The sequence below is a fragment of the Ambystoma mexicanum genome, chromosome 3p, assembly GCF_040938575.1.
Source record: "Ambystoma mexicanum isolate Mex_15411 chromosome 3p, UKY_AmexF1_1, whole genome shotgun sequence".
NCBI classification, from domain to species: Eukaryota; Metazoa; Chordata; class Amphibia; order Caudata; family Ambystomatidae; genus Ambystoma; species Ambystoma mexicanum.
The window spans coordinates 1,006,782,876-1,006,806,328 of record NC_090925.1 but is presented as its reverse complement, the minus strand read 5'-3'; the positions used below and the strand labels follow the sequence as shown (position 1 = coordinate 1,006,806,328).

Sequence of the window (23,453 nt, the reverse complement as noted above, 5' to 3'; positions counted from 1 at the left end):
GTGGGGCCATAATAGATATGGGAAGCTCCCTACCACTGAAAATACATTTCTAAAGAATATCCTTGGCCTACCCAGCAGCGCACCCAAACTTCTTAGACACTGATATGCAAAGCATTGAGTCAATCTGTAGAACAAGACCAGTGTGCTACTGGGCGAGAGTCTGGACTTGTGAATATCTGGACAAATACAGGGAAGCCATTACAGACATACTGGGACAGGAGGGGGGTAAATCCCTGCCAGGGTTTATGCATATCAAGAGGGAACTCTGTAGCATAGGGCTGAGTGAGTACTGGCATGGCCCTACCAGCATGAGAGCCAACAGCAAAAAGGTTACAAAGAATGCCTACGGTACCAAGGCTGAGACAGAAATCCTTGCTAAAATAGGCCGCTCGAGCCAGCTGATCAGATACTGAGGTATAAAGCAAAGATTTGGGTGAGGCGTATTTGGATGATGTGTCTCTGAGGCACGTGAGAGCGCGTGTCATGAAGTTGCGAATGGGTATGTACCAGTGGCTGCGCTCCATAATAAATGGAACAGTAATGTCAGCCCCATGTGCCCTTTTTACCTGACCTGAACAGAACGCTTCATCCATTTCGTTCTAATTTGACCATACTATCTAGATATTAGGAAAAAATACCCGAAACCCCTTTTAAGGAAAAGGAAAATAATAACCGCGGGTTAGGGGGGGAGGCGGCAGAACGTTATGCAGCCTCTCTACCAGTGGCAAAAGTGTAACGAAAAAAGTAGTGGAACTGTGATCTCTGCAGGGGAGAGGGTATGCTGAAGCATAGTGCAACATGTGACAAGGTGCTGCGGCGGGTCATTGATATGGTCTAAGTGACTAGTAACTAAGGCTCCTATTACAACTTTACACTTCCACAGGGACCTGAATGGACAAATCCTCTATATAGAACGGTGAATATGGTCGTAAAAAGTAGAGGAATGGTAAACAGAAAAAAATAAAAGTAGTGGAACACTGCTCCGGACCGTTCCCGCTCACGTCGATCACTGCTCTCTATAGATAGTTTGGGAGTTCATTGCTATTCGAGCAGTTTAGCAGGGTCATGGACAAGAAGACGGGCTAAGATGCTGACAAAGCCCTGCAAATAAGTTATGTTTCACGGTGCTTTAGCATGTGAGAACCAAACCAGCACTGGCACTTCAGTGAATCATGTTTTATTCATTATCACACCTGTAATTGTTATCTATTAACTTCGGTATAAATAGAATTCCTCAGTATTTTAACGATTTTTATCTTTTTGATATATTATTGTCTTCAAGGTATGCGTAGAAAGCCATCATGAAATAATGTAACATACCGATTTTTAGAATATTTTATTTTAGTTGATGAATTATGGCGAGTGTGATGTTTTAACGATTGTTGTGTGCACTGTATTGTATTGTGCTTTTATGGTACTTTATACCGAAATAAAGCTATAGTGAACTGATCTGATAAATCAATTATTTTTCTAAGTCCTTAAACCCTAAACTAGCTTGTTGTTTTTTCTGTTTAGTGTAAGGCTGTGAAATATCTCTATTTTTTAATTTCTATTTTCTTGTCTTTAGCATTTTGTAGTTCAGAGTTTTCTAAAAATAACTTCTCTGCTGTCTCAAGTTGCTCTCTAATGTTGCACTGCTGTTTTGGTTCAGACTATGAGGTCTTGGCTTCACTTGGTAGCATCATAATAAGTGTATTTATATCGTTTGTTGTCTATGAATCAATAGGTGGTTTCCAACAAAGTCTCAACGTTATATGCGTTTAAATATTCGCAAAAGAAATGTGCATGTGGTTCAGAACAAAACGATTCTTTTGAAGCTAAAAGAACTCCTCCCCAAATGATTATATGCCTGAAATTGTAGGATCTTTGGAATAATCAAAAAAGGATGAGGTACAAAAAATATCCTGAATCGCTGCTCGCTAAAAAGGTCGAGGTCCCGGGTTCAGACACACCCACAGCCTGGACAGAGAGAAAGAAAAGACTATTACAATGTTCGTAGGTAGCTCGTTCTGGTCCATATGGGGTACTCAGTACCTTTTATAGCCCAAGGGCTGTTCAGAGACAGTTTACAAAAGAAAGGAGCTTTCCTCTGTCCCCATCAGGCGTCTGGGCAAATTAGCATAAACACATAAGGGGTGCGAGGCCTGTGTGTGCATGACATCAGTTATCACAGCTGAATATGTATGACATCACTCAGGGAAACATGATGTATATTGGCGTATACAACGCAACTGGCTCCTGCTTGGTGCATATGACATCAGAGGGGACTACTTGGTGTATATGACATCAGAGGGGACTGCTTGGGTTATACGACATTACTAGAGGTCACTTTGGTTAATGACTTTGCTCTGTGTGCATGACATCTCTGAGGACCACTCTGAGCATATGCCAGAACTGACGATTGTTGAGTGAGTACATTATACAATACATGATGTCTTTTGTGTTGTAGTATGTCGTTGAGAACCTCACTACATGTGTCAAATCTCTGAGCGCCTTTCAGTGTGTGACTTTACTGAGCACCGCTGGGTGTGTATGACCTTAGGGCATGCTTGATAGTTTCCTATCAAGACTCATAGCTGTTTTCCAGTTTTTATTATGTCACTGTTGTAATGTCAGGAAGTAGAGAAAGACTAAGGGGGCGCTTCATGGAAATAAGCACATTAATCCTGCAAGGGCTGTGTGGCGAGAACTACACTGCATGAGCCTGCACACAGAATAAAAAATACGTGCCCTGTGTATGCATGGAATTTTCTGTGTAAAGTAACCATATACACAAGTCGTAGACGGAACGTTCCAGACACACCCCCACACAAACCAAAAAACAGCCAGTTTAGATACCTTTGCGTGCTCCCCCAGGTGTGAATACACACACCCTTCAAACAGTGTGTGGGTTCTCCAGCAAGCAGGCCTGCATGTTGAGGATCCTGCGTGGGGTCCCCCGTAACTGTTACCGGCATCCCGACGACATGTGTACGCTGCATCGTAACTCGGGTGAAACTCTGAAAATCTGCTTGTGAACCCCTGCAAACCATTCCTGCTCCACACCACACTGCAAATCTGATCGGATTCCCGGCTGCGTACACGCACCCCTAAATCTGATATGCAAACTCACCTCTGTGCTGCGATTGCTATGCGCAAGTGTACTATGCCTGTCTTTGGGTGGCATCGGCATGGAGGGATTTGCGTGGGCATTTCGCAGGTAGAAGGTTGCGCGGTCACATCCATGAATACGCTCTGATGCGCACATTTGTCGGCATGCTATGGACTGCCTGCGGCTCGTCCCTCGTAACGCCCACTTTTCCCCTTGTTCTTTCTCATTTTCTGAGTTCCGCCCCCTACTGTACTCTCTGCGGAAGCCTCTTCCACGCTCTTTGGGGTGTCTCGTGCAAGGCACTCGACCGCTCTTAGAGATGTGCCGAGCCTATGCGAAATACACACAAGTTAGGAAAATGTGCCTTGCATTCCATTCCATGAATCGCCGAACGGGATTACGCACGCAGTTTGGCGTGTACGTTCCCTATTTTCCACGCAAGTAATTCCATGAAACACACCCTTAATGTGACAGTGCTCCGCTTTGGCATTGCAGGATGTGCCTTTCATATCGTCATAGAGTACTTTTCATGCACTCTTCCACTTTTCACCTTATTTGGACTCTGCACGGTGGAGCTGATATGGGAAACAAGGACGTTTAGCTTGATTAGCGTCTTGCGAGAGTACAGAGACCTACCTACATCTCGTCACCAAAAACCCAGTGATTCCAAGTGAAAACCTTGGACTTTGGAGACAGCTCTACGTCCTTAGATTACACACTTCGAAAAGACAATTGATGGGCATTCTCCTACATGATAATGTGTATGTGAAAGTTTCAAGTCCACAGTACCTCTGACCCAGAATATTAGTCATAGCATGTTGCGTTGCAGGGACACAAGTGTTAAGAGCTTGTGGTGAAATATATTTTCTTCAGTATTTTGGGAGGCAACGTTTTAAAGTTTTTCTTCATACCCTGGCATTTAGTTTACAACTCTGGGGTAGAGTTAGTTAAGAGGTGTGTCGATGACTTCAAGAGAAGATAGGATTTTTGTTCTGCATGAAAATGCTTGGCTTGGCCTGACAACACGTGTCCTATTGTCAGGGGCATCAAGGGACTACCTAACCACAACCTTGATTGCAACATGCATTGTCAACAGGATGGAAGAAGACGCCAACAAGCGTGTTACTGCTCTTTTGAAAAGTTTGGCTTTGTTTTTTACTTCGGCATGGTAGGCTGAAACAGATTGTGGAACCTGAAATCCATACAGTGACCAATTGTAAGCATCCCCCAATGCCAAGAGGACATTTTGATTGATGACATTATCAACCACCTATTTGATGGAGCTAGGATTCCAATTCTCTGCAGACTGGTCTCTTCACCTCCCTTGAGTAGGTAACACTATTGGAGCCAGGCAGCGGAAGCAACATATCTTCAGAATAAGGTAGGAAGTACGGAAACAAAGGCCAATGTGCATTGGCAGAAATGCTGCACCTGTTTTCTAACACATACCTCCTCTCAAAAAATAATTTTAAACAGGAAAGTGAGGGATTAAGACAACCAAGCATGAGTGTCACTTGCATGCATGGCTATGTGAATACTAGAAAATCTGTTCTCATTAATCTGATGATTGTCAATAAAATATAAAAAAAAGAGGGTTTATGCAGATTCTTGGCTTAACTATGTGGATTTTGGCAGATGTTTTGTTATGTCACACATTTGTATAAATGGTGAACATATTATGGGTGAATAGACTGCTTTCAGTCCCATTTTTACTCACAAGCAGTGATATTTTATGAACTGCTATGACTGTACAACTTTGATACATGAAAGCTACATGTCTTGTTGAATGATCATGGCCGATGTTATTATAGTCATTCGTAACACATGATAATGACCCATATTGTCATAGTCACTCTTTACACGAGACTGCATGAATGCGAGGGCCAATCCTTCACCATGAACCCTTCTAGCCAAAACCTACCACATAGAGGGGATTTGGAATGACTTCAATAAACAGAGGATTTTCTCCAAATTATGCCTGGTCCCCAAATGTGTGGACCCACTTTCATCTTTTAAATAATAGGGGAGAAATGAAGATATAACTGAGAAAGGCAGATATAACCCAACACATTGACATGTATTGTGCAGTCAAAAACTCAGCCATCAACACTAAGTTATTTTCTGTTTTGAAAGCCGAATCTGTTTCACTATATAAAAAGCGATCTACCATTTTATTTACCCCACACTTCCTTATAAAGACTGGAGTGCAGATAAATGATTTAGAAATAATCATAAAAATTCAATAATGAATTCATTTCTTAATCCATCAGCCATTCCAAGCATTCTTTTTTTCTCTTTTAACAGGTTGTTTTACAATGACTAGTCTAAGCACAACTTGTTCAATGAAATTCTATCGATTATTCCACTGCATATCTGTCCTTAAAATGAAACAGTGATTTTCCAAAGTTCAAGTATTGTTTGGGCGATTCTAACAAACTTGCTGTGTCCACCATGAAACACCCACAATGCAGGTCTTAAGCTCTTTCTTTGCTAGTGTCTCCTTTCCAGAATGTCTTGCACCAGAAGTTGGTATGTCAGGAATTATGTCAGACTTTACTCCACGAGCAAACATGGTCATACACCGGCTATATCATAGACATGCAAAAACATGAAAAACATAAGAGCATGAAGAATATTTTCTCTGAATTTGTTTTATATACACCATACATTTAATGCAATCAATTTCATTCATGAATCATGATTAATACATCTGTTCATTCATGCCTGCTGGAATAATGCTAGAGAGTGCATATATCCAATACATGTCCTTTTGTTTACTACTTCTGTCCTCGGGAACTAGTCAGACTGCATATATAATTAGACTGTGAGTGCAGGCAATGCACTAGGCTGACTTGTATGTTTGGAAGACAGGTTCAAATGGGACAAGGAACAGTTCTGTGCAACAAATCCCTCACTATTTCAAACCGTCCAACTGCAAGGGTGACAGCTGCCCACCCCAGCTCATTAAGCATGCTGCAAGGGATCTAGCCCCCTTCATAACCAAACTGATCAATGCATCCTTCTCTTTTAATACTATCCCAGGCAACCTAAAAGAGTCTTGGGTTCTACCTCTCCTCAAGAAGCAAACCCTAGACCCCACCATTCCCACAAACTACAGGCCCATCACCATGGTACCCTTCCTTCTCAAGATAATAGACAGAGTAGCATACCTACAAATCCAGCACTATCTTGAATCTAACCAGCTCCTAGGTGTTTGCCAATCAGGATTTAGACCACAGCACAGAGGCAGCCTTAATTGATCTCAAAGTACAGATAGACGAGTTCAATGACAGGAGAAACACCGCCATGCTACTCCTTCTTGATCTGTCGGTGGCCCTTGATCTGGTGGATCACACAGTCCTGTGTGAACACCTGGCATCGGCTGCCCACTTTTCAAGCGAGGCCATACCCTGGATCCAATCATTCTTGGACAACCGCACAATGAGAGTCTTCTCCACATTGATATCAGCAGACCCTATCAAAATAGCTTGCAGTGTACCCCAAGGTTGCGTCTCGCCAACTCTGTGCAATATCTTTACCAAGCCCTTATTTGACAAATTTGACAAACTGGGTGTCACCTACACAAATTATGCAGATGACACTCAGATCCTCATTCCCCTTTCGGCCAATTTTGACTCCGATACGGCCTTGGTAAACAAAATATATCTCATCATTCAGGCATGGATTGCCACACACAGCCTATGCCGAAATGATGATAAAACTGAAATCCTTCTCCTCGGATCCGCTGCCAACCTAAAAAAACTTAGCTCCCACTATTCGCCATTTAACATTGATGGCAATATAATCAAAGTTGCCAAAGCAGTGAAAACACTAGGTTTTCACCTCGACTCTGCCTTAACACTGACGAAACAAGTGAACTCATTAGCATTCTCTACTGCCTACACGTGCAAACTCATTAGGGCAAGTAGAGCTTTCCTCACCCAAGCCAGCTGCATTATCCTTGCCAACGCCCTAATACTCTCCAAACTTGACTATTGCAATGCCTTGTATTTGGGAGCCAACAAATACATCATTGCCAAAATTCAAACATTGCAAAACAATGCTCTTAGAACCACCCTCAACTTAGCTTCTAGAGAACACATCTCTAACAAAAGAAGAGAACAGAAGTGGCTCAAAATCTGCAACAGAATCTCACTCAAAACAGCATCACTTACCTTTATATGTCTTAACAACGTAGCCTCCCCTACCTGGCAAAAACATCGACCCGCCCCACCAGAACCACCAATTCCTACTTTCTACAGGTACCTAAATTTATACTGAAAAAAACAGGCGGCAGTAGCTTCCCAGTTAAGGCAGCCCAGTACTGGAATGCTCTCCCACTTGACATTAGAACAGACCAATCCTACTATAGGTTCAGACGAATTATTCTTACATGGCTACACTCTAATGACTCCCAAGCCTAAATGTGACCCAACCAACACCTTTCAGATCTTAATCCAGCATCTATATATGTATATCCTTTAACTGATTTGTCAAGACAATTACCTGTAATGTTTCATATGTATATGTGCCTTACTTTGTAACCAAGCCTTTAAGTAGTCATATTTTCTGTTCTCTGTTGCGCCCTGTTACCCTTCGGGTTTGGCGCGCCATACAAATCAATGAACAAACAAACAAACAAACTATTTGGTACTAAAGACTTATGTAGAGCACATTACTCTAGGCCAGTGTTCCTAAAAATTGGTTGAAAAAGTGGCGACTTTAGCACACTGCAATTTTGGTATTACTTATATGGATCCTTTGGAGAAATGATTTGTTAAACATTGCAGGTGTCGGTGCTTGGTTGTTAACCCACCCTCTCCTTGTTTACCACTTGTTTTTCGTTTGTTGTTGTGGAAGAGGGAGCCCTTCCCTCTCACCCCTCAAGCTCCCCTTTTGAATGGATCTGCAATCTGCTCCCCATAGCAGCTGCTGTGTCTTCATTGGCATTACTCTTCTGATCCTGTTCCCAATTGTCCTCCTATGTCTCGCAGACACCATGTCCTCAACCGCTGCTGTCATTGTTCTGTGACCTCTTCCCTAGTGGCCAAAATTGGTGGTTTGGGCTCACATTCATGTTCATGAATACGCACTGCCGCTGCCAGTGCCCTGCGGACAAGGCAAGCGGTGCATTGATCTGCGGCAAGTTACCTGCAGTGAATTCATTGGATACCAATTAGTCCTAGAAGCCCTTGGCCAGTAGAATGCGCTACTTTAGATGTGAACGGGTGTTGATCTCTGGGGAAGTGTCTTTGCCAAGGGCACATAGCCATTTCGCACATGTACCAGCACAGTGTGGCGGTACTTAGTGCAGAAAGGGCACACTCTGCAGTCTACTGCACAGTTTCACGCAAGTATTACGTTTTAAAGGGATCCTCCGCTGGTTGACATTTTGACAGGCCAACTGGACTGCGAAAGCATAGATCACAAGTCTTGCAGGGTACACATTTCATAGTCGTTCTGGGGGTAGGGGACGCAGGAAACCCCATTATCTAGGGTATTGGTTGGCCAAGAAATTAATCGCCCCCCCTTGCCAGAAATATTCTTGCCCAGGAATTAACCCTGCTGAGGAGCTTCTGTACTGTGGCATCCCATCCAATTCAAACTACACTGCCTAGGACGAGGAGAAGGGGAGAGGTTGGCAGCCTGTAGTATACATGCCTACAAGGCATGCCGAATTAGGTAGCAAATAGCACACTGGCAGCTGCGCTCGGAAAGTAATCTAATGCCTTCATATTTTATAGTTTTGTGCCCACATTTATAAAAGATAGCAAGTTATCTTCACGATGAAACGATGCAGAGGCGCAAGCTGTATGTTTTAAAACCATGGACTGCCTGATACATCCATGAGGGCAGGAGGCAAGCGGCGATGAAGAGAGCCGTGCCTCTCTCCTCCTGCTGAGGGTCTGCCATCACAGGAGCATTCATGGGTGGAATGAAAGGAGGGGTTGCCACTCTCTTGCAGCTGACAGTCAATGGAGCTTTTGTTCAGCGACTGGGACTGCCGCGGTGCCACACAGGCTACTAAAAGAGATTCAGTTTGAAAGAAAGAATCTATCTTCAAATCACAGCAGTCAATAGATCTGATGGAGGCGTGGGGAAACTGTAATGAAAATTCCTCCGGACTCGGGAAAGAGTGAGTCAATAGGAGACCACCAGGGCCTCGAGATGAGAATCCTGCAGATCTTAATTTAGACTCGACCAAGCCCCTTGGATTTATATGGTGATGTGACCTGCGTCTGAATAGAATCTAATTTATAGTTGCAAAGAGAAAGCATGAGGCTTACCTTATATGAGAGTGAGGGATTAGAAGTGTTCCACCAACTGTATTCTCCATCCAAAGCCTCCGGCCTGTGGAATAGAAGGGATTTACAGGCCCTGCCTCCTGATATCAATATCTGTGTAAAACTACAATTTCAGGACTGTGGAGGAGTTCCCAAAGCCAATGTACGCCTCTGGCACATGCAATTCTCAGACTACAATGGGACCATTTGAAGCAAATAACATATGTGTCATTTTGTGCGGACTTAATATTAGAGATGCTGCAGTAGACCTCAGCTCTAGGAAGACAAATTGTGAGAGGTGTTAGCAAAGTGGGACAAAGTCCCCTGGTGGATGGTGGGATTACCAAGGGGGCTGGATGCTGCCCCAATCCATGTGATGCTGGGCCCGGGGTGACATGGGGAGGACCCTGTGGCTCACCCCATCAAGCCATGCATGGGAAGCAGTGGCTCTTCACACGCCTGCCTTAGCAGCTCTGTCCCTTTATGGAAATCAAGGAGCAGTGATTCCGAGGCGAGTGAAATACCTATACGCTCACATCACCTTTTGTGGGTGAACACAATCAAATATAAACCTACAAGGAAAAGAGTGGGACCTGAACTAGGAGATGCATCTCGAACAATCAAACAGACACCTCACAATAGCCACACATTCACACACCTAGGGAAGGCTAGGCTAAGGGACTCCAACCTGAGGGCAAGGTTAGGGTGTGGCAAACAGAAAGCGGAGGACATAATGGGAAAGAGTAGCAACCCCACTTCCCCAATAGAACTGTCCTTCCCAAGGGACGGTGTCCATCAGCCAATCCCCATACCAGCTTCACAGAGAGGCACACCTGTGTTCCCTTATGACATAGAGAGGCTGAAAGGCAGAGCACAGGGCTTTTAAAAGGAAGGGGGTGTGGCAGTTTGGGGAAGGAGCTAATTTGCAGGTGACTAGCAAAGATGGCTGAAGGAGCTGACCAGGCGGCAGAAGGAAGGTGGCCAAAAAGGAGACTTAATGCCTTGGGACAGTTGCGACCCAGGAGTCTGGGGAAAGTAGACCTACAGTTTGGAGAAAGCTGACCCAGAAGATTGGGGAGAGAAAGACTGTAAATGATGTAGAGGGTAGGAAGGAAATTGCTAAGAGGAATAAGAGGGAGGAGGTTCTCAAAGGAGCTGGGGAGGAGGAGGAGGTGCCTGGAGGTACTGTAGAGAAGGATGGGTGCTCAGAGAAGCTGACAAGAAGGAGGAGGTGGTTAAATAAGTTGTGGGTGAGATAGAAAACACACAGAAATGGGAATTTGATGTAGAGGTACTTAAGAGGGAGGAGGTAAAAGGAGATCTGCCTCAGATGGTGGGAGGAGTCAAGAAGAAGGTGGCAGGAGAGACTAAAGCAGAGAGGTGGAGAGGAAAATGACCAGAAAATTGAGAGAACAGGAAGAGGATGTGAAGAGGAACACTACCAGGAGGCAGAGAAAAGAGGAGAGTCTGGCCCATGTCATTGATGTTATACACATTTTTATATTGTTTATAGTGAAATTCAATGTTACTAAGTGATGCAGCAAACTCCATAGCCCATATAAAATCCATGACATCATCTATACTATCTATCGAATGTATATCCGCTTCCTATCACCTTGCTACCGAACCCCTCTGTGATGTCATCACTGCATCACTCTGCAAAACCCTAGATTCACAGTCCGCGTCCTCAGAGTTCACCTCACTCTCAGCACCCGAACAAGAAACTCTGTCGCCTACTGCTCCCATCTTTATATATATTTTATATAAAATGTAAATTCACTTATAGTAAATGATATAAAATGTATACCCACTTTATGTAAAATATACATATGATATAAAATCGATATAAACAATGTTTGATATAATTTTTATATTAAGTGTATACCAAAGCATATCAAAAGGGGGTGGGACTAAGCCTGGAAACAGGGGGCGTGACCACCTGTCAAAATGTAACGTGAGAGAAAAGGCAGCTCTCACTTCTACTGTTGGTAGAATGCCTGACTCCCAATTGTCTCAACATATCGGCATCATATTGTTTTGTATCCATCACCATTATAATAACCCATGTATCTGCAAGTTTAACCATCACTGCCTTTTATTGGCCAACTCATCGAAGGTCTTGCAGCAGTTTAATATGATATTAATACAACATTTTGTCGTACCTACTCTGTTTTCTCTGTATATTATCAACACCATTCCAAATAAAAATTCTCGAATGTCGGAATCTCTGGGTTCGTGCTAGTATTTGAGAATCTGAACTAAGAGGCAAGACCTAATCCAGTGTTTTCTGCGCTTATTTTGTATGGATAATCCTCAAAGTATTTTGAAATCTAAAATTTTTGACAAACAGAACTGAAAGTAGTCCGTAAATCAGAGTTTATCAATTTATTTGGGACGAACGATGCTTGGCTGCAAAATGCATCAAGTGTAGATTGACCAAAGACTATTTGTGATACATTCATCACTGGGAACTCCAGTGTAGGATCCAGCCTTTTGCTTCCCTGCCTGGTTTGTACTGGGGGCTGGCAGGAACTGGAACCTCCTGTTTTTCCCTTATGTCGGTCACAAGGTGCATAACATTGTGGGGCTTCGTATCATTTACTATTGTCCACTCGACTTGAAGGTCCAGGCCTCGAAACATCAGCACTTAACGATGCCCCAATACTTTCAGGTGTGTTCGGAAAAGTGATGCCTTTTCGTGTATTTTGCCTCCATTGTGGTTTTCCATCAGGCTCCCCATCTATGTGAGTTTTGTTCCTGATAGAAATTAGTCTTTTGATATGGACATCCCCTTTCTCTGCTGCACCTCTGTATATCTTGCTTCAATGTGTTTATTTCTTTAGGCAGTAGTCCTGAAACTTCTTATCTTCCCCATTCAGTGCTTGCTACGGTGTGCCATTCCCATTCAGGAAAGAATGCCAATCAATTATCATATAACAATATACATATCATATGTTTGAAATGCTGAGCCAGGAGATTTGTCATTTAACACACATCATTGTTTTTGTGCTTGTTAATAAAATACAATTAGAAAAGGCAGAATATAAAATACAGAGTTAGCTGTAAGCTTCTTGCCACAACATGCCATGCAAATATGCAGAAATTCAGCTAAATTTCCAAGCCGCCAGTTCAACTATTTGTGCCCGTTTTCATATTGTCAAGCTACTTTGAACAATGCCAGGTATGCCAGTGTTGCCGCAGTAAAATATATCAGCTTGGCAGCATGATAATATGTTTTAATGGTGCATCACTTGCATGGAATTTTGTAAACTGACTACCCTATGCCATATCTCATTATCCCCTGAATTTCTCATGGCTCTGAAAGTGCTGCAGAACTGCCCATTTCAAATGCCTACTGAATTCTCCAATGGCACTCACGTTGCCAATAGGCTAGCCCAGATTATCAGCCCCTGCTAATCCTCCTCACCTCTTCCTCTCCTGACCCTTTCATATGCCGTGGTCACATTCCACATCTCCATCCATCAAAGCTCATAGATAAGGGCAGAAGTCTGTTCCACACTGCGCTTATCCTTCAGCAGTGTGTGCCTTCAGGGGGTCCCTTGTGTAGTAGGTGACTCTTCTCCTGGTAGGGGTAGAATAAATCATGCCCAAGAGGGGAGTCCTCCAGACCTGGTGCACTTCCCTCCCACGGTCCTGTCCCTGCATCTGTCTTATGCTTTGATGAGTGAGATGACCCCCCCCCCCTGTGATAGACAGGTACAGATTAGGCCAAGGAGCCCTTTTCTTTGTGCAGGGTGCTATATGCAAAGCACTGCACAAGGAAAGGCTGGTGTTGTCATTGCCTGGCAGCCATTTGCCCTTTGATGCCCTGCACTGTGCCGTACGTCTGTCACCCCATCTAGCTGCTGGAACATGCACATCTCTGCACATGTTGCACAGACACGAGTAATGATATTTTCTTTTCATATCTAGTGCTTCATGCTGGATTCCTCCTGCTTTCAAACACTCTAATAACAGCTGTTATGATTACCCATGGTAGTTGTACCCAGTGTACTGATCTTTGATGGATGAAGGATGAAGCGGGGAGTTGGCCCTTCTGCATGATTCGAACTTGCAAAGTGCAGGCTGGCACAGATGCTTACCCTGTGAGCTATGCACTGGAGCTATGCATTTGCAAGAAGATTTATTGCAAATACTAACAATACACAGTGCATCATAAGGTGCACTGACGAGCCAGTGTCAGAAAGGGCCTGTTAGGATTTTAAAGTGCAAAAAGCCGTTTGGCCCCCAAACGACCGCCATCACTGACAACAAGTCGTCTTTTCCAGAATAACATTATTTACTAAAGTAAACGTTCCAAGCCACAGTACCAGCACTTTTAGGCATGCATCACTTACAGCACTAACCCCACGAAAATATCACATCATGTGAACAGATTCAACATGCCAAGGTGCAGCCCAGCGACCAGGAAACAATACCTCGTTAGCCTTGAAATGCAAAAAAAAATGCGACTATGCCTCCTCCTTCTAATCCCTAAGAATATCCCTCTAAACACATCCACCCTGCTCCAACCCTCTCACATTCAGGAAAAACCCAGTGACTGCCCCTTCCCAGATTATCTGCAGACCTAACTGCCACCCCACTCCGCTGGCCCGTCCAGTCAAGCAGTAGCCTATCCAAGGGTCATACCGGCTAGAACAAAGTCCAACCATATCCCTGAAACCGTGTGGCCCATATGAGTCATTAAATGCTTTACCAACTCCCACAGCACTGTGACTGTGCAAAAGCTATAACCATCAAGAGCCCTCAAAAGCTGTACCCTGGAACCACCACATTTGGTTCAGTTGTGTAACAATAAAGATTGCCAATAAATTGCAGCGTGTAACAACAGAGACGAACGAGAAGCTACAACGCCAACTGCTGGTGCAGTCTCCCGCTTCCTGTTTTGTTGTTCATTGTTGATTTTGTTTTTTTTAAAAGAAGAACACCTTTCTCACACTGTATTTCTTCCATTCTCCGTACCCAGATTCTTCTAGTCTATCTTCAGTCTTCACTTTGAGGATCTAATGAAGAATGGAAACAGACTAAAGCTACCCAGGTATTGTGAGGGAGCAGAAAACACAACAGAGGTTCCGTTTTTGTCCTTTTTTGGTAAAAAATATCTTAGCACCTCTGTCTTGCACACCCGGGTGCTAATGGGTGCTAATTGAATAATCACTCACCGGGTAGGCCGTGCCAGGCTTCAACAGTGCTTCCAAATGAGCGCAAACCTTTGGTCGTCCTTAACATGGGCAGCGGGTTGTAATCTGCCAGTTAGCCCCACCAGTGGTAGAAGTGTACCGAAAAAAGTAGTGGAACTGTTGTCTCGGCAGGGGAGAGGGTAGGCGGAAGCATAGTGCAACATGTGGCAAGGTTATGCAGCTGGGGCATTGCAATAGTCTAAGCCACTAGTAACTAAGGCTCCTATTAAAACTTTACACTTGCACAAGGACATGAATGGCCACATTCTCTGCACAGAATGGTGAAAATGGTGGTAAAAAGTAGAGGAATGGTAAACAGAAAAAAATAAAAGTAGTGGAACACCGCTCCCGACCGTTCCCGCTCACTGAGCCCCACCCAGAAAGTGATTAGCACCCACATACACTGATGTGCTGCTTCCCGAAGAAATATTCACACTAACCTAATATACCATACAAAATAATTGACACTGTTCCTCCCTGACAAGGTACGTCTAATGACCATCATTTTGCTTTGCAGCAAAAATGCTTCTGTTGTGTCTTCAGCCAGAGATCCAGAAGTTCATTTTCATAAGTGAAAGTGTTATTCTTTACATTGAGAAAAATAAATACAAATCGAAAATATTTAACAAGCCAAAGATTTATTTTAAGTTTAGAAATTGCATCTAGGTGTTGAAATGGGCAGAATTATTCTGAATATATCACATTATTCGTTCTTGTTACTAAATAAAATGCTAAATCCATCAAATATGCCTGTCTCACACAATGTATCTAGACAATGTTTGCAAGAACTTAAAGTAAAACTGAAATTAAGTTGAAAAGACAACATACAGTGTAAAATACTAGAACATTTTATGGCACACCTCATTAGAGATGGAACATTCACAGAGCAAATGCCCAAAAAAGACCAGTGCACAACGGTGTGCAAATTATGCCGGAAAAGAGGCATGAATAAGTGAGCATTTAATGGCATGTCTGATGAGATGCCCACTTCTCTATGTGCAAGTGCTGATTTGAGAATCACCTTGAGGCAAGCGTATGTGCGCCTCATCAGATGCCCCATGAAATAAAATGCATCTACCCAACAAAACACAGGGAAAATATTTCAGACAATTTGTTTAATGTTCATTCTCTTTTTTTGTCTTATGTGCATACTAAGTCTGAGAATATGACAATGCATATTTTTAACTTCAGCTTTGTTGTGAGTTACTTCATGGGAGTAAGTGTACACCATTTAAATGTTGCAGGTGTTATTTTTGCCATGTCTTTCAGGAATATTGTAGAGCCATGTCTGTGATTGTGCTGATGGAGAGTAGCATTATGCATTTCATTCTTATAATTGTGTAAAAACTGACAGTGTGATTGCCAGACAGCCACATGGAAAGTGTTCTACCTTTTAATTTTCCCTCACTCCTCTTCTGTGGTGGCTGGGGTATGAGGAAAACAAAAGAAGTGATGGCTGGAAGGTTTAGAATTAATCTTAACTTCTGCCATTTCTCTGATCAACCTCCAGACCATCGTTCTTCACCTGCCAAGCCATTACAAAAGGAGAAAGACCATATGCAAATCAGGCTTGGTCCCACCTCCATAAGGGGCAGTCCAGCCCGAAATGCCTGGTAACATCCCTTCCACATGAGACCACAAGCATGCCCAAACATATGTTGGACTTGCTGGGCCTCATCAGGGAGGAGTAGCTTGGCTCTTTGGGCACAGCAGGCACCAGACCCACGTCTGGGCATACCCGTCCCACTTGTCTTGACTATAGCAAAACAAAAGGGGTGATGGCTGGAAGGTTTAGAAATAATATTAAACTCTGGCATTGCTCTGCACAACCCTCCAGACCATTGTTTTTTTTCCTGCCAAACCATTACAAAAGGGTAAAGACCATATGCAAATCACGGATGGCCCCACCCCATAAGGGGAAGTCCAGCCCAAACTGCTTAATCACATCCCTTCTGCACAAGACCACAAGCATCCCCAGACATATGCCAGGTGGCCTAGCAGTTTGTGCAAGACTGACCCTTTTCTAGTAGGACCAAGCCTGATTTGCAAATGGTCTTCCCCTTTCTGTAATGGCTTGGGAGCCTGAACAGTGATGTCTGCTGGTTGCACAGAGCTGTGCCACCAGTTGTGATTGATGCAAAACCTTCCAGCCGTTACCTTTTGTTTTGCTGCAGGGGTATGCAATCATATGGTGCAGTCAATGGCAACACAAACACACGGTACCCAGCTATGTCATAGAATACCCTTACTAATCATGCCCTGGTAAAAGTATAATGAGGCATGTCTACATATACCCTGAGAGATGTAAAGATCATGTTGAAAACCTTACGTAGGGTTCATGACTGTGGATTATGATATCTCCACTGTGATGCCACTGGGGATCTGGAAGGAGATTTTTGAAAATAAATAAATGGTTGAAAGTGCATTGACTAGTCGTGGTATGGCCTGGGCTACCATGAGTGTGGTAAGGGCCCCCCCTCTCACAGACTCACCACCTCCAGTATGATAGAGGGTGTTAAGTGGTACCTCTGGGTGATCTCTTCCTTAGCCAGCTGAAATACAGTGATCCTCACATATATAATTTCCCTCATCCATCAGTGCAGTAGCACGATGCCTTCTTGATTGGCCAGTTTGGGAATATCTATCTGTCTCTCTGCGGTGTGGTTTTATGCTTAGCTATTGGTTGTGGTTGAGACATGCTTCTTTGGTTACACCGGTCACTTGCACTTATTTCTGGCACATTTGCTTCACTTTTGAAAGGAGAAAATGTTGAAGGGCATTTTTTGAGCTAATTTTGTGGTCTGGTTTTGTGAATCAGGATTTTGGTGCTGCATCTTTGCTCACTTTCGGTGGTCACTGCCCCTTTTCATGCTTAATTTGGTGTATTTGCATTGTATCTACCACTTTTTGCATCTTGTGCCCACATTTTGCACTTGTTTTATAAACTGGTGCCTCTCTGAGATGCGCAATACTGTGAATGTGGCGCTTCTATTTATGGCGCATTTGTGGCACATCTCAGATTAACACACTTTTTTATTTTTGAGAATCTGGCCCAAAGAATCTAAGAGACTCATTTTGTTTTCATTGCATAAGCAGTATCCTTGCTTTGGCACATTAAATATTTTAAAACCAAGCAACAAACAATAGTAGTCAACTGGAGACATCATTGTGTGACCATTCTTAGGCCATCTGTTTCTACCATAATGGTGGGTCACGCCTAATAGCCATAATACCATTTGCTAAATTGCATTTCGAGGAACGATTCTGGTCATATCAAACAAAGAGGTCCCTCTAAAATCATTTGAAAATAAAGGGTGAACAAAGAATATAAAATTGAATGATTGAATAAATCAAGTTTATTTGGAACATAAAATTCCATCAAACTCACATCGAATAAAATCACCACGTTACAGTCATTAATCGGCAATTGGTATCATACTTTGATTAGATTGCTAATCCGTGGTCCATTAACACATGTACATGGAAACCTATACAGGTCTGCCCAATAAAATATATATAAATTGTATAAAAACCCAACTGCAGTAATCATTATTTAAAATTCAAAAGTCTTCATCAGATAAAACATAATTCCAGGAAAGTGGATCATAAAAAACTGGTGTAGTAATTAACAAAACATTATTGAAACACAACAATAGTTAAATCAAGTCTCGCCTACTAACATACATTATCTTCAGTTCTAACATAGCCCCTCAAATCATTCCAATTTTAACAGTTTAGACCTAATAGTCAATGTGGCATTGAGGGACCTTTTCAATTACCAGACTATAAGAGGCGTGCTAGCATTTAAAAGTACAGCAGAGCTGGTCTATATTGACCATATTGTGATTGTAATTGGTGATTTATAACGTGCTTCATACCCAGAGGTTTCTAAGCGCAGATCCGTGGAGCGAACTTGTGTTGTTTCGCGTCGTCTTGTGGGTTGCTCCAAGAGCTATCCTCTCGGCTTCCCTGACTAAAAGACATTGATCTTTTATTGATAGTGATATTTTATTTCTATTGCGCTCTTACACGAGAGTTTCAGAGCGCGACAAGGCAATGGAGGGGAACAGGGGAGAACAAAACAACAATCTTACTATGCCCAGTGACATTGAGAACGTTCAAGTGCATCAGAAGAAGAAATATAAAATTGAAAGAGGAGGCAATATATATTTGTAGGATTATGAAAATATAATAAAAAAAGAAATATGATGTATTAAATCTATTTTTGCTAATAAACTTTAAATGTGAATGATCAATTAATGAAATGTGTTCTTCGTGATGAATTTGTCTTATCTCTTTATTGTGATTCTATGTTTGGCACCAAAACATTTTAAATGATTTATTTAATGAGACAATACCCTATTGAGAATTTAATAAATGTGCATCCGTTTGAAATCTTGACAAAGAAACGCTTGTCTGAAATACGTGTGTTTGGATTGCGGACCTTTGTGACGCACAATTAAATCAAATGTATTTTGTATATTTGGCAAGCAACGCGACAGTCCTTTTTAATGTGAATTTAAGATCAGACGACCTCTATTCTACAGCAGTGAGCAAAAGTACTAAAATGGACTAACGTGAATCACTGACAAAGTATTGCCAGGTAAGGTGTTCAGGAGTGGAAGGAGTGCAAAGCTTCTAACATAGAAGATCTGTCCATTCTACCTTCCCAAACTTCCCCACACGTAGAACTAAGGATATAAAAAGACAAACATTTCTGCCATTTCAAGCACGGTCTTTGGCACACCTTTCGGACCATTGCCATGTGTGGCATTTTTACAGTTCATCGACCGGCTCAGCTCTGATCTTCAGAACCATCAAAGAGCAAAATGGAATCCTGAAAAGCAGACATCTAGCAGAAACCAGCAAGCGGGGCACTTGCAGTCGATGAACAAGCCTGTCCGCCCCATAGTAGCCTTGCAGTCCCCCAATAGCTGCCGTTATCTGCAAACCAGCACACATTTTCCTTGATGCATACAGGGCACCATTGCAGAGGTGTGGCACTCACAGTAAATCTCATACAACTCTGCATTATTCTCTTACTGCTCTTGATAAGAATCCTACCACCTTCACATCACTGGCTTCTCTTGCACTTTCTTTCCGAATTTAAATGGACCTATGCCACCCTGAACCCTATGGCCCAGGGCCAGCCGGCGTACCTGGCCGAGAAACCTTCTATTGCTAATGGGACAACCAGATAACGACCATTCCCAGATTCAAACATTGTCTTTTCTATGACCAGGTCCTCGCCTATGCAGTTCCCTTCTCCCTGATATCAAGTGTGGCCCTGATGTTCTGGTTTACAGGAGAATCTGGAAAAGGGAACTTTTTTGACCGCACTTTCCAGCCATGAAGCACATGCTCCTTCTTTGTACATCTTTTCTAAAGTTCTTTTTATATGTTGCTTCCATTTTATTCCATTGATTTATTTTTATTGCCAAGACGATTCTACTCACGGTTATCTTATCAAGTAAATTCTCTTATGCGGTACAGCGCTTGTGGTCCCTTGTGGGAACGGTGCACTCCAGAAATTATATAAATAAATAAAGCAGACTCTCAAGAGTTATAGAGTTTGTAAATTCGAGTACTCCATCCATATTTCATTATTGAAATTGCCTGGGTGGTGTTTATACAGTGCCTGGTGCGCATATTGAAAACCGTAAGGGAATGCAGGTTGGCAGAAACCAGGGGACCTGCAAAGGATAGAACGGTGCACAGTCAACACAGCAAGAAAAGGAGGAAATACTTTGGAGTACGCGGTGAACATGGCCACAGGAAGGTGTTAAGCACGAAGGGAGGTGAAGGGTTGACTGACACAGGAAGGGTCCTGGGAATCACTCAGCAGATTAGGAGGGCAGCCACCAACCCGGTCAAAGGAAAGAGAGGACAGACTATTCGAAATCAGATGAGGCAGGATATTTCAGAAAAGGAGGTGCAGGGTCAATATTGCGCAATGGAATCCATACAGAATGATCACGTATGAACAAAAGGTTGCAGGAATCATCTCACATGCACTTTATTCATGATTTGGAAGTTCTATTTTTCCTAAAAGTAGGGTGCTGCTAGGCAGGGCTGTTGCTAGGTCTGGAAAAGACCCGGGGCTACGCTGTTGTCGGAACTGTCGGGACTGGGGGCTAACTAGCCTTTTGGTTGTTGCTCCTAAGATTCTGTCCGGGGCTACAACCAAAAGACCAGGGGCTATAGCCCCCTTAGCCACCCCCCTAGCAACGCCTCGGCTGCTAAATTTCCCTTAGCACAATGATCCCTTGATGAAGAAACTGTACAAATGGTCTCCTACCTCATTAATCCAGCGAGTAAGATGGTTCCTGCAACCTAGTCACACTAGCTTCGTTTCAATTTACACACTTCTCTAAGAATCTACATATTGAAAGCAACTACAAACAAAAACATTTCGTGGAGGAAACGTTACCTCTGATAACGTGTAAATGTCCAGGTAACCAATAGTCATGCTTGCGGCCTACTGGGAGGTGACGTAAAAACCGAACACAAGGTATTGCCATGACTTCTCTGAAATCAGTGATATCTGTGCAAGTAATGGAGCTGTGAGAAAAGCCAGAGACATGTACATTTTATTAGAAGACAACCAGAAGAACTGCAGGCGATAGTCGGTCGCTTTGCATTTCTAACCCCAAAGATTACTTCCAACTGTTGTCTCGCAAAAACAAAGCTCTGCGTGTCTGTTTCCGGATCGTTGAAGCAAAAAATGCTAGTTGAAGACAAACGATAATAGGACATTTCCACTCATATTGATTTCGCTGAAATATGACTGGGAACAATGTGAAATCCGTTTCAGGGGTGTAATGATAGTGCTAAATGAAAGTGAGGAGCTGAAAATCAGGTTACAGTGTTGTCAGTGGAGGAGAAGGTGGCATGGTAAGTGAGACGCAGTAATCGCCAGGCAATAGAGGTGGAAAATGTAGGGGCGGAACAGAGGGTGTATAGAGGGAAAAGCAGGAGCCCAGTGAGTGATCGGATAAGTGTAAGGCTAATAACATGAAATTACAACAGGTTGCAGGGAAAGCCGGATGGTGTCTTGCCCCCGTGCACCTTCACACCGTTTATTTGTCGCTGCATGCTCTTGTCAAACCCTGCTTCAAGTGCCGCACCCTGGTGTAATACAAAAGCAAGAGTTGGCGGGTGGCAACAGTGCCTGCGTCTGCTTGACAGGACTGCTTCCAGGCAGTGCGATGAATGGGGTTCGGCAGACTAAGCGGTAACATAATACCCGTAAAATACCTGCCACAAAACTACTGTTACGAATGTAATCACCAGGAACTAGAAAAACAAGAACATTAGATACAATGCGTAATCTCTGATCATTTGGCTTCCAGGAAAAAAGTTAAAGACGTTGCTTTTTGCCTAAAAAGCTATGACTTGTTATGCCCTCCTTTCACTCTGATTGGCCTCCTGTGGATTTTGGATCCTTTAGGGCAAAGATACCTCCGGGTTGTAGATGCTCTCAACTAGTTCTTCTAACATAACATAACAATACATTGTCTAAAATGTGGTGAGTAATTTACAATGTAATGAAGTTGCGCCTCTTTTTTCTGTCTGCATTCATACTGCAGACGCGGACATACTCCAGTCAGTCAAAAGATTGCTGCGATAAACACAAATGTATGAACACAGGTTACACAAATGTACACCCTGAACAAAATCAAGCACTTTCCCCAGATATTTTAGCTTTGAATAGTAAATAACATCAGTCGTAGAATAAGTTGGGGATTGCTTTTGGGATTTAGGAAATAAAGCTCCCTTTTCTCTGTGACTTGTTCCCATTGAACCACTCCATTCCCTACAGACACCACCTGCGGGAAGGTCATCCACAGACCAACACTGGCCCCACAATGATCATAGGACATGCCCACTCCTTTCCCTTGTAGCGTGAGAATATTTTACTCCAGAACGGATGGTGAGGTTACAACAGAGTGACTTCTCAGGGAGTCGGGAAGGGGTGGCAAGACAGTTTCTGGACATTTTGCCGTGCAATAGTCGAATCCAAATCAGGGGTATCATGAACAAATTACCTGAAAAGTTGAACATCTAACTACATCTAAATGTTTCATAGCTGTGGCTTCTCATTGTGTCAATCAGGCAGGAGCAAGCATGATAGAATATATTGAGGTGCAAACAGTGTACTTATTGGTTTCAAAAACCTATGCTAGTTGCTGTCATTATCTGAAGACTGTGGGAGCTCTCAACTCTAAGGGTATCAGGGTGCGACTAGGTGGGTGATCCTATCTTTGGTTTGACAAGGTAGATTGGAGATGTTGTCCTTCTGACATTCTCTCTGTCTGAATTCTATCACTGTTATGTTTTCTGATCACTGGTTTGTGTGTGTCTTATCTGCAGTGCCTAGATATGGAAGACAAGGACTTCACTGACACAGACGGCCTTTCAGAAAAGACCACCCCCAGTCGAACTCAACGATCACCACAGAAGTCCTCAAAGAGGCTGAAGAGCGCCTTCTGTCGAGTGACCCTGCTCGATGCATCGGAATATGAGTGTGAAATAGAGGTAAGAGGCCCAAATTCATCTCCAATTAGGTCATGTCACAAAACCGAGCAGCATAAACAACACACATGCACCAGTGATGGGATGGTTATATTAGGCTTTATTCAAGATGATTGTTGGTAATTTCCAGTTCTACATACATACCACCAAACCTCTTGTTTTAGAAACTCTTCTCTATGACTCCTAATTATTAAAGAAGAAGTTTCCCAACATAAAGACAGGGAGGCTTCTCCGTGCTTTCACAGAAGGAAAGAGTAGGCAAAACAACGTGTTTGTACAGAAACAAATGTCTCAATTTGGGATCCTGTTCCAGAGATAATTTAAGGTCCCACATGGGTGTGG

The 23,453-nt window shown here is 43.0% G+C and overlaps 1 protein-coding gene across 12 annotated transcripts in view; it reads left to right on the top strand.

The window, feature by feature from the left end:
- Nucleotides 1-23,453, top strand: part of EPB41L1 (erythrocyte membrane protein band 4.1 like 1) — a 694,213-nt gene that overhangs the window by 383,418 nt on the left and 287,342 nt on the right. For all 12 annotated transcript variants that reach the window (XM_069652319.1, XM_069652320.1, XM_069652316.1 and 9 more), the window contains one exon: nucleotides 22,950-23,114. In XM_069652319.1, coding sequence (XP_069508420.1) covers nucleotides 22,950-23,114 — 165 coding nt within the window. The remainder of the gene's footprint in view (nucleotides 1-22,949; nucleotides 23,115-23,453) is intronic.